This window comes from Medicago truncatula, chromosome 6, assembly GCF_003473485.1.
Source record: "Medicago truncatula cultivar Jemalong A17 chromosome 6, MtrunA17r5.0-ANR, whole genome shotgun sequence".
Taxonomy (NCBI): Eukaryota; Viridiplantae; Streptophyta; class Magnoliopsida; order Fabales; family Fabaceae; genus Medicago; species Medicago truncatula.
In genome coordinates, this window is record NC_053047.1 from 37,132,198 (window position 1) to 37,144,386 (window position 12,189).

A 12,189-nucleotide genomic window follows, 5' to 3' on the forward strand; every position below is an offset into this window, starting at 1 on the left:
TCTTGGGGTACTAGTTAACGAGATCCGAGAGATAATGCTCGTATGATTAAAATGTTTGGAGATGACATTTGTACCACCATTTTAAAATAATTTTTGTGATAATTATCTCTCATCTTTTAATACAGAGTGTAGAATATTTTTGTTATGACTCAATCAAATTTTACACAAAAAGACAATTGATCATAAATTATGATTCAATTGGAGCTAAATTAAAATGTCTATTGAGCAAACTATTTGCAATCATAGAAGTCATATCGCTGCTTATTTCCACATTAATAGTATGTTTGTTTCAAAGGAAAGAAAGTGAAGAGGAAAAAAAGATTAGGGAAAGAAAGTCTTTTTTTTTGTTTGGAACTCCCTAAAAGGGTTAAGGAAAGAAAGAATTTTTGTGGGACCCGTTAGAAACTTTCCAACCCACAATTGAACGAAAAATACTAGTGTTTTGTTCAAAATATCCAAAATGCCCCTATTTTTATTCTTTACTCATTTTATTATTTCAGTTGTTGTCTTTTTTTTGGTCAAGTCTTTTTTCATTTTTTATTTCAATTCAACCCTAGCTTCTTTTTTATTTCAATTCAACCCTAGCTTCTTTTTTTATGGAAATAATTTACTGCCTAACGTTTTGTCAGTACATGTGGTTGTTTTATGCCACATTTTATTTTTCCACAAAAACTATAAACAATTAGTTTATATATACTAACATATTATTTTTGTTTAAGGGTATTAATGTCAATTATTAAATTTAGATCTTTCTTTCCTCCATCTTTCTATTTCACTTTCTCTTGTACCAAATAACCAAAACAATCTTCTTACTTTCTACTACAATCTTACTTTCCTTAGACAATCTTTCCTTTTTCATTTTTTTCTTTCACTTTCTTTGTGCATCCAAACAAAACCTAGAGGCGTGACTGTCTTTACTTACATTACTTGTTAGGAGCATTTGAACCACTCAAATTGACAATAACTCCATCATTATTGGTCTAACCAGAATTGGAATTGGCATTAATTTCCATATTATTCAAAGGTCTTAGCCGTGTTACTCTTTAATCAACTTTTAAACTTTAGAAAGGTGAATTCAATAGTACTCCCTCCGTCCCGCAATAAATGATCTGTTTGAAAATGTGCAATTTTGATCTAACTTACTTTAACCATATTTTTCTACTAATATTAAAGATAAATAATATCATATAAGATGTCGTTAGATTCGTCTCGATGAGTATTTTCAAAATATCAAATTTTCATAATTTTTTCCAATAACTGTGTCACTTATTAAGGGACGGAGGGAGTACTTTTCAGTTTTCACCACTTTTTAACATATTATTTCTATTTCGATAACTTATGTATTATTATGCACACTCTCATAAGGAAATCAAGATAATTCTACTCATATCTTTCATTTTATATTAAAAGTAGTGAATATACCAATTCTTAATAACGTTAATTTAATTTGTCAAAAATATGTTAATTTGATAAAATTATTATTCACTTTTTTCATTTAATACACTACTGACTGAGACAGAATGAACCAAAATAAATAAAAATTGAGACAGAGAATACAATATGGGAACTAAAAAGCTTAAGAACAATTTATAAAACCAGTTCTTACAAATCCCTTATGCGCCAGCCAAAGATATTCACTATAGCTGGTTGTTGTAACTTGTAACTAAAACAATAAGTGCAAAAATCAAACCAACAATTACCAAGTAATGCAGAGCATTACCAACAATTTATATCATTCAACAAAAGCCTTTCACTAATCTCCTTTGGTCACACTGCTGAGAAGCCGCAATCGAACTGAGTCCAAATCTAATGCATTCTTGACACTGCAAATATAACATGTTTAATAAACTAGAAGCGTAAGAACATAAAGAGAATTAATAAATAACTAGTTTGAAGTAAACGCCAAGGGACTTTGGCTCACAACAACACTAACCAATAACATCAAATGTTCTGCTATTCCATCAAACTGCAAAGTTCTATTATTCCATTATATCCAAAGAAGGCTGGAATTTCATGTTTTAAGTTGGACTGAAAAATTTTCACTTCCATAAAAGAGACTGATACTCTAAAAGAAGTAAGGTTTCATCAGTGAAAAAAAGAAAGAGACCCACCAATACATAGTGTCTCCAGAAGAAACCACCTTCTTGCAAAGCCAGTCTGGCACAGTCTTTTCCAAAATCTCAATCTGTTCTTCAGCTTCTCCTATTGGGAGGACAAGATTAGTTAGCCAGAATGTTTATTACGAAGAAAACATGTACATTATAATAAATAGAATTAGAACATACTAATCTCAACAAAATCTAAACAGTTCATCATTATCTTTTGCAAGAGCTCCTCTTTTGTCATTGAAATTGAAGTTCTTTTGACAGAGTCAAATATAGAATCAATCACATTAACCAGTTCCACCAATGATGAAGGATTGTTATCCAATGCATTCAAAGAATGTTGATCTACATTGATTTTCTGAAAAGAATGACCAAGGTTCTCGTCTACCTGCATCAAGAAACCAATTAACATGAAATCAATTACTTTCATGAGAAATTTTTTGCTTTAACAATAAAGAAAATTAAGGAAAATAATGTTGATCAGATGCGAAGTGTGGAAGTAAGGGATATTAGATATCAAGAATATGCTTAAGTATGAACACATACAAACACAGAGTACACGCATATACTTGTGAACAATGAATAAACAAGAGATTTTAATGGAGCCGGAACATGGGAGAATAGTAAGAAAATACAAAATGAATGAAGTGCAGTTAGTATATCCCTTTGTTATCCTCAATCTAGAAAGAAAGGAGTATTCTAAAAATTTAAACCATCTCCAATATAAACCTATTAAACAATCTATTTGACACAGCCAAGCTTAGAAATCGACTAAACTACGATACTATAAATAAAAACGTTATCTTATAAGAATCTCTAAAGCTCCTCTTTTTCATGCATGAATATATGATGAGTACCCCAAACTTACTAGCTAGAATTTAAAATGAACTACTAAATGTTAGGAAAATAAATTGCTTTCTTTGCAAGCTCTCCGGGAAGGATAGATTGAAAGGTACAAAATACAATAATAAGTGAGTATCAAAGTATGATGTTAGGGATAAGTAGAAAATTAAAACAAAAACCTGAGGTGAGGAGACAGAATCAAAAGATTAAAAGTCCTCAGAACATCCTCTGCTAAGTTTAGACATGTATACTCTATTGTGAAGTGCCTTCTGTGAGTGTAAAGTGGAGCACTCTTTTTGCATGCCTAAAACACGACGCAGACTTTTGGGCATTCATTTTCTGAAGCTTAGCATCAGAACCGAGCAACAATCTCTCAGGTAGTGACTGTGCATGTGTGTGTGTCATCAAATTATCCGTACAAGAGACAATTTTTAAATCAGGGCTTCAGCGCGGCTAACAGAATGTGGAAGGGAGATCTTATGTACTCATGGACAATGATTCCTTCAGCTTTCCTCTTTCTGCATTAAGATTACTCACACAATCACACAATGGTATACATTCTTTCTGCCGTGTGCTTTCACTTTCTAGGTTGTCTAGGGAGTTAATTTCATGGGATGGCAGAGAGTTATTAGATGATAAAAATCTCTGACCTTGCTCAGTCTCGTTAACAACATTCTTTTGAGAAAAATGTCTTTTAAAACAAAAAATGTAAGTTGTTCAGCGACAGTTCAACATCTCTGAAAATCAAGTTAGAATGCAAATACAAAAAATAAAAATAAAAATTAAAGTGATAAAATCAATTAATTCTTTTACGTACTTCTAAGAACAAAAATAAATATAGCCGATCCAGACCCAGAGAAAAGCATTTGTCAAAAGGTGCATAACGGATAGCCAAAAAATCTCATAATAATTTTTTTTATCATCACTACATTTACAACCAAGTATTACATGCATACATAACCATCAATACATTTTCAACTAAATATCATATAATACTTTCAACTAGTTATAAGATGCTAACATCCACCTACCATATGAAATCACAAATCACAGCATAAAGTACTATGTAGAGAATGAAAACCTAAATGCCACCACAGTAGTAATAATCTTGAATTCCGCAATACCCCGACTATACCAAAATATGACAGTATTACATTGGACTTTGTCAGATGTATAACTCAGACACAATCCAAATCAAAGCTAACAGTGGAATAAGATCCCATATGCCACCGTTAAGATAGCGTAAATTTCTCCTTCAAATACAGAAACTACAATTAACAAGAGCAACACCCTTAAATATAATTAAAAGTGTTACCTGAAGATGCAGATTAAAGAAATTAATCAGCCTGGAATTAGAATATTGTGTAAAAGCCAAATCAGCAGACTGTTCAAAGTGATCTACAACTTCAAATACCAAGGTGATCTTCAAATCCGGCTTCATGCACAAGCTCTTCTTATCAACAACAACCGCCTTTTCAATTTCTATACCTTTGGGAAGTATATACTTCATCTGCGCTAGATGAGCATAAGAGAAGTTTCTGAAAATAAAACACACTATAGTCACTTCCGTAACCAACGACTTTATTTTGTACCGTTGCATCATTTTTTTTATCTAATATATTATATTTGCCATTCAAAAATAAAAAACGGAAACGGATCCTCTATGGTCTAAAATTTAACTATATATGGTTCGCACAATAGAGAACTCAATCAAGGATCTTAGAAAATAACAGTTTGTTCAAATTTAGCTATGCTTTGTACTAAATCTCATATCACAGAACAATAGCAGTTTGTTAATATTCTATTACAGTATATTTGACAACTCTGACACGCATACAAACATACCGATTTGTAGCACCAACACTTCTGATCGAAGGTGTGTCCAGTGTCCAACACCAACACATTTGATCACATTCAATTATGTTATTTTTTTCAAATAATTATTAGTGTCGACATGTTGGAAGTACTTCATAGATATATACACATAAAGATTATTCTAATTAGAGGGAAAGTATCAAAATACAACCTTAAAATTTGACGTATTTGAGAACAAAAGAATTACCTTAGCAAGAACTTCAACTTTCTTGCAAATATTTTGAAAAGTTGGAAAAATGTTGAACTTGGTTAAATTTCATACATTTATGGAAGCAGGTTTTGCAGATCCTTGTGATTGAAGGGTTATAATAGTTCAGTCTTCTTCTTTGGAGTTGGACATGCAATTGATTTATCAACTGTGTGGAGAATCTTCTTCTCAGACTTGAAATCTGAAGAATCTTTCACTGATTCATCACATGCTTTTGGATCCATTCTTCAGCATAATAGAAAGAGCCCAAAAGAGTAATCAAAGCTTCCACCATTATCTTTTGAATGTGCTCTCTAGTGATATGATAGGAGGGCTTTTCACAATTAATAAAACTAGTCAAAAATTTAATATTTCTGCATAAAGAATGAAGGATATTTGGGTAAAATGAATGATATACTTACTACAACATCCCGAGTGTAACACAATGTTAGCATCAACTCCCTGGGTCGCTGAATCGAATATCCTTCATGTTACTTTTAGCTTTCAATACATGGATTCCACTTTTATGGAATTTGAATCCAAAGTAAACCTTTGCATGGTTCCACTTATTTTCTAAAAGTGATTTATCCATATTATCATTGAAGTTTTCCGTTTGCATATGGAAAAGATGCAAATGATACGTATCCGCCTGTGATTTTGCACCAATCTTCGAACCATGTGTATAGAAAAATGTATCTCCGTTGATGACCACTCTAACACAATGTTGAGAACGATACCATGTCAATGGAGAAACTACACAGAGAGCTATGGCAGGAAACTTGTTAAGAAACCAGAAAGAAATTGACAATCCTGCCTCGCTTTGGTGGTCGAACCACTCTGGAATCTTTGTCTGTGGCAAACGGAACCAAGTGTTTCCATCCTCATGTAATTCCTGTTAGTCATAAATAATTAATTTAAGTCTATATCAATAAGAATATCAAATACATTACAAATAATAGCAAAATAAATCATAACCTGCTTTACTAATATGCTTTTGCATGAAGAAGTCAACGATATGCAATTTAGTGCAGATAACATTTTTAAGCTTGGAGGATTCCCTTTAATTTCCTGAAGATCCTTGCAATCATCCAAAACGAGTTTCCACAAAAAATGACATTTTTCAATAGATTTAGGAAGAACTGTGAATTGAATGTTAGTTAGGTGTAATTCTTTCACATTAGCAAACAACATGAGATTTAGTGACAGATATTCATCTGAAAGTTTGCAGTCCCTGATGCAAATATACTTTACATGTGCAGATTGGATTGCGTACACTTTTTCTTCATTCTGGATGGTAAATTCAGCCACTTTTGACATCCTTTCATTCATGATGGTAAATTCAGCCAGTTTTGACATGCTACTTGGTACGTAAACATATTCACAGTTACATGGATGAAATGTTTGAAGCTGGGTAAGATTTTGAAATGGAAATGGCAACTCTTCTATGGTAGTTTCATCCAATAGGAGTCCTGGTATATTTCTCATCTCTCCCAATATATCTGGAAAACTCTCAAGATCAAGACTATAACAACATGAAAGATTGAAATGTTCCAAAGAAGTCAACTTGAGCCATGGGATATTCCTAAGCATGACACAACATTCAATATTCAAGAATTTCAGTTTATCCAGCAACCCATCCTCCACAGATAGAAAACTCTCGAGACTACAACAATATGAAAGGTCAAGTTTTTCTAGTGAATCCAACTTGAGAGGTGGAATACTCCTGAGTTTGTGACAACTTCCAACAAGAAGGGTTTTAAGTTTTCCAAGAAACCCGTCTACCACAAGTGGAAAACTCTCGAGATTATAACAATTTGAAAGGTCAAGTGTTTCTAGTGAATCCAACATGAGAGGTGGAATACTCTTGAGATTATGACAATTTTTAAGAAGCAAGGTTTTTAGTTTTCCGAGAAACCCATCCTCCACTATTGGAAAACTCTCAAGACTAATACAATCTGAAAGATCAAGTTCTTCTAGAGAAGCTAACATGAGAGTTGGAATACTCCTTATATTGATGCAACCTCTAACACTCATGGTTTTAAGCTTATCACCAAACCCATCTACCAAAGGTGGAAAACTCTCAAGACCAGTACAATCTGAAAGATCAAGTTCTTCTAGAGAAGGTAAAATGAGTGATGGAATAATTTTGATTTTGGTACAATTTATAACCCTTAAGATTTTAAGTTTACCAAGAAATCTATTCACCATGAGAGGAAAGCTTTCTAGGCTATAACAATGTGAAAATTCTATTTCTTCCAGTGAAGCCAAACTGAGAGGTGGAACACTCCGGATTTCGGCACAACTTATAATTCTAAAGATTTTAAGTTTACCCAAAAAACCAATCGATTTATCAATTGCAATTACTTTCTCACCATTTTGAATTGAAAATTCTTCTAAATTTGGGAGACCAGATATATTAGGTATTTCTGCTAAACCTTCACTATGATCAAGATTTAAAACTCTCATATTCTCGAACTTCTGCAAAAACATAAAAATAGAAAATAGAAAAACATGCAAATAAATAAGAAATATATGAATAATATTAAACCGGAATTATTAATATAAGATCAGAGATATAAATATGCTACACTTGCCTTTGTGAAAAAGCCCTTCCACTCAAATGGATTTGATGGAGGGTGAATGAAAAAATGGCATCTATCATCATGCACATGGAAATCTGATGAATGATACTTGTGATATCGACATTCCAACACTCTTAGACTATTTGGAAGATGTTTGGGATTTTTAGAAAAGAAAACATCATTACTAAAAATGAGTGTTTTGAGATTTTCCATCTTCTTGAAAGCTTCTCCATCCCATTCTACTCTAATCCAACGGTCGAAATATATGATTTCAATTTTACTTGTTCCCTGTATAAAAAAAAGGGACTAATCAACCAATTATACTGTATGGTAGAAGTTTATACCATTAATAATGCAGAAAGCCAAAACTGTAACTTTAGCATTAGCAATCGTAATGAAAGTTAAAATGAAAAGCCAAATCATCCATATCATTATTGCTCACTGTATTTTCTTCCAAGACTCGAATGATATCTTTAGAGGACCATAGCCTACTGCGTTTTCCAGGATTTTCTGGTGACTCTTGTCTAACAATTTCTTTCCCCATATCCTCTACCAAATCGTGTAATGTCAGATTACCAGACTCGCTTACTTTTATGAGAGATTTTTCCACTAATGCATTAATGTGATCTTTCATGATATCACCATGATGGGCATGAAGTATTTCTTCGACTCTTTTCAATTTCCATCCTTTGAAGCAACAAGCAATGTCAAGAAAAACAGACTTTTCTTCTTCTTGCAAAGCATTAAAGCTCAGTTGCAGTGTCGTTTGGATCTTTTTATCAGGAACCCTTTCATAACGATCTAGTGCACATTTACATTCCTCTATTGTCTTATTAAAAAAGTGAGAACCTATGACTTCCAAAGCGAGTGGAAGGCCAGAAGCATATGCTACCGCACGTTTTAAAACATGCACATAACCTGAAAAAACCTTGTCGTTCATATCCATTAATTCTCTTCCATACTTTGTAACAAATAATATATCTTTATAGCTTGGACTATATTTGTTTTTTAAAGCTTTCCACCGTATCAAGTCAAAAGCATCTTCATCATTCAATCCATTCACCTCATATGTTATTTCAATCTCATGCCTTGTTAGCAACCTTTTGTCCCGAGTCGTAATGATGACTCTACTTCCTGGACCAAACCAAACGGATCTTCCAGCAATGGCCTCTAATTGCTCCAAATTGTCAACATCATCTAGAAGCAAAAGAATCTTCTTTTGGTGGAGCCTTTGTCGTAACATGGAAATTCCTTGTCCAACACTTGTTAACTCAATGTTCTTCTCTCCAAAAATTTGAGACAAAAGGATCTTTTGGAGATATATCAACCCATTTTTGTCTGAATTTTCTCTTACTTTTTCAAGAAAACAGGAACCTTGAAATTGACAGACAATAGAGTTATAAACTTCTAGAGCAAGAGTAGTTTTCCCTATTCCACCAATCCCATGGATCCCTACCATATGGATTGCATCATCAGATCCAACATTCAAAAGTGAAGTCACGTGTTGCTTTTGGTGCTCCAGTCCAACTAGGTAGTCACCAATAGGTAAGGCAACGGGTTTTATATTTCTTAAGACTTGTTCAACAATCTTCCCAATAAACTCGTGCTCATACCCATCCCTATCCAATAAGAGAAAATTGGTCATTTAAGTGCACTTGTCTATATTTTTAGCACCGATTATATATTAGGCTTAATTGTGTTTTTCGCCCTCCATCTATCGTGATTGTGCGATTTTAGAATATCAATACAATATGTATTATTAAAAAGGCTTAAAAAAAAATTAGAAAACATAGCTAATTTTGATTATAGTCCTTAAAAATAAAGTGTGAAATAAAGTGTGATGGAATATACCTTTTCTTGTAATGAAAACCTGACAAATTGGCAACTTGGTGAAGAGACATCTTCCATTTATCCAGATTAGAGCTGGCCTTATGTTTATCCATGGCTTCTCCATAACTCTTTTCTAACTTTCGTACATCGGAAGGATCCACCTTGTAGAAAACTGGCAAAACAAAAAGACCCACCTCAAGGATCTTAGAAAGTTCTTTTAAGCAAAAGGAAGAAGAAGCATAATTCTTGGAAAGAACAACGATGGCCATGTTGGAATTTTCAATGGCTTTGATGAGTGATGGTGTGATTTCTTCACCTTTTTGAAGCTCCTCGTCGTCCATGAAAGTACGGACTCCTTTGTCATGGAGAGCTTTCCATAGATTTCCAGTGAAACCGTAGCGAGTATCCTCACCTCGAAAGCTAAGGAACACATCATAGGTGAATGCTTTGGGGACAGAAGCCATGAAAGTTTAGTGTGAAGTGAATATGGAATTTCGAACAAGAATTCAACACAGGAATTCACAAATTTCATAATAAATATAAACAATAAACAATAAATTATTTTGCAAGTAACGTCAATGACGGAGTTTCTCTAACCAAACCATTTGTTATTATTGAAAAAATCAAACATATATTATAATTAAAGTTGGGAATTTCGTTAGTTTAATATATCCAATGACCAATGTCATTTTTTACAATTTCAAATTAAAGTAATAATTTGCTCATTTTTGGATATTTAAAACAAAATGGTTGTTTGGCTGTATTGTGATTTTTTCAAAGGAACTAATTATTAGTTTGCTTAGTCAAGTCACTATATTTGTCTTTAATGGAGATGGGGGTTGCGGTTGCCAATATTCAATATATCAACTACACCATTAGATATATTAATTAATAAAATTGATTGTGTTTGTTTGTATTTTGATTTTTTCCAACTACTCGCGATTTTATTTGGAAAGGGAAATAGAGGTGTTCATCTTGTTAATTGGAAGAAGGTTGCTAGCCGAAGCTTTCAGGGGTGCTCGGCATTAGAGCAGCTAGAGAAGCGAACACTTGCCTTCTAGGGAAGCTGGTTTGGAACATGGTGCAAAAAACATACAAACATTGGGTGAATCTTCTTTCCAGCATTTATTCTAATGGTTCTAATTTCCTCTTCGACGCTTCAGCTCACCGCAATAGCTCGCCCACTAGGTCCTCTATAACTCGTGCTAAAAATGTCCTAAAAACCGGTTATATTTGGAGAGCAGGTTCAGATAATTCTTCTTTTTGGTACAGCAATTGGAGCACTCTTGGTGCTCTTGGCACCCAGATACCATTTGTGGACATTCATGATATTCACCTCACTGTTCATGATGTTATCACAAATGATGGACAACACTCTCAGTCTCTCTACACCATCCTCCCCCACAGCTATAGCAGAAGCCATCAACAACATTCGGTTAAGTTTCAATCCGTCACTCATGGATGCTTACATTTGGCCCCACCACATAAATGGCATTTACTCTACTAAAAGCGGATACAATTGGTTAATCTCTCACCACGATTCTGATAACCAAAATACTGATTCATGGAGCTGGATTTGGAGATTAAAAGTCCCTGAAAAATTCAAATTCTTGATTTGGTTGGCCTGTCATAATGTTGTCCCCACTTTAGCCTTACTTCATCACCGAAACATGGCAAACTCGGCAACTTGCTCTAGATGCGGTGTCCATGAAGAAACTTTATTTCACTGTCTAAGGGATTGTAATTTTTCTGTTGTTATTTGGAAAGGAATTGGTTTCTCTTCTCATATTTTCTTCTCCTCTAATTAATTCGGTGTCTGATTGGTTGAGGGAGGAAACCATCTGCTCGCGCTCAACGGTTTTTCTTGCTGGTTTATGGTGGATTTGGCGGCACCGGAACAACATGTGTCTCGAAAATGTTACTATGTCAGAATTTCATCTCAGTAATAATATTTTTAATTTGGCAGATTCCATCAACACTGCTTTCTGCAAAGCTGCCGGCGCTGCTACCCTTCCTAGGATGATTCGCTGGAATAATAACAACTTTCATTGCACTATTTTGACTGTTGACGGCAGCTGCAACAGTGATCCCATTCGCACAGGGTTTGGAGCTATCTTTCGCAACAACGCAGGGCACATACATAGCGGGTTATTCGGGTTCCATCAGCCACACTCACGACATATTGTTTGCGGAGCTGACAGCTCTCTACCATGGTTTAAAGTTGGCGATTAGTTTCGAGCTATTCAGATTCTCTTCTTGTTGTCAACCTCATCAAAGATGATTTAAATCATTTTCATGTCTATTCTGTTCTTATCCAAAACATCAAAGACATCATGAGTACTAGAAATTTCTCCCTTCGGCATTCACTCAGAGAAGGCAATCAGTGTGCCGACTTTCTGGCCAAGCTTCGAGCTTCGAATGATGACGAGTTGTCTATCCACTCTTCACCTCCAGAGAACCTGCTGCCTCTGCTTAGGATGGATGAGCTAGGAGTTGTTTTCCTAAGGCGCTAGCCTTGTTTCTTCTTGTCTATTTTTGTTTGTCTATTTTTTCTTTCTTTAACCATGTAACCAAAAAAAAACAACGTATGGTCCATCCCAATGTGAAAATGAGAAATCTCTTCAAAGAGTAGAATTCTAAATTTATTGATAGAAGAAGTATGATAGAGGGATGAATATTGGCCGTCCTTTCTCATTGATATGGTTGCTATGTATACATTAGAGTAAATCACATTCTCCTCTTCTTAAAGATGCTTAAATTATACCCC

The 12,189-nt window shown here is 34.1% G+C and overlaps 1 protein-coding gene across 1 annotated transcript; it reads right to left on the bottom strand.

Moving 5' to 3' along the window:
• Nucleotides 1-2,380: 2,380 nt before the first annotated feature.
• LOC25496717 (disease resistance protein RPV1) lies at nucleotides 2,381-9,934 on the bottom strand. Its single transcript, XM_024785909.2, has 9 exons — nucleotides 9,444-9,934; nucleotides 8,035-9,211; nucleotides 7,605-7,880; nucleotides 5,986-7,488; nucleotides 5,433-5,902; nucleotides 5,011-5,344; nucleotides 4,264-4,486; nucleotides 3,128-3,466; nucleotides 2,381-2,493 (listed from the first exon to the last, which is right to left on the bottom strand). Exons 1-5 carry the CDS (start codon nucleotides 9,884-9,886, stop codon nucleotides 5,465-5,467), a joined length of 3,837 nt encoding a protein of 1,278 aa, XP_024641677.1. The 5' UTR covers nucleotides 9,887-9,934; the 3' UTR covers nucleotides 2,381-2,493; nucleotides 3,128-3,466; nucleotides 4,264-4,486; nucleotides 5,011-5,344; nucleotides 5,433-5,464.
• Between the last annotated feature and the right edge of the window lie 2,255 nt (nucleotides 9,935-12,189).

Coding starts and splice junctions, on each gene's coding strand:
- LOC25496717 (XM_024785909.2), bottom strand. CDS start 9,886: ATGGCTTCTGTCCCCAAAGCATTCACCTATGATGTGTTCCTTAGCTTT. Junction 9,212..9,443: donor GGTTTTCATTACAAGAAAAG/GTATATTCCATC, acceptor CTTATTGGATAG/GGATGGGTATGAGCACGAGT. Junction 5,903..5,985: donor AAAGCATATTAGTAAAGCAG/GTTATGATTTAT, acceptor TATGACTAACAG/GAATTACATGAGGATGGAAA.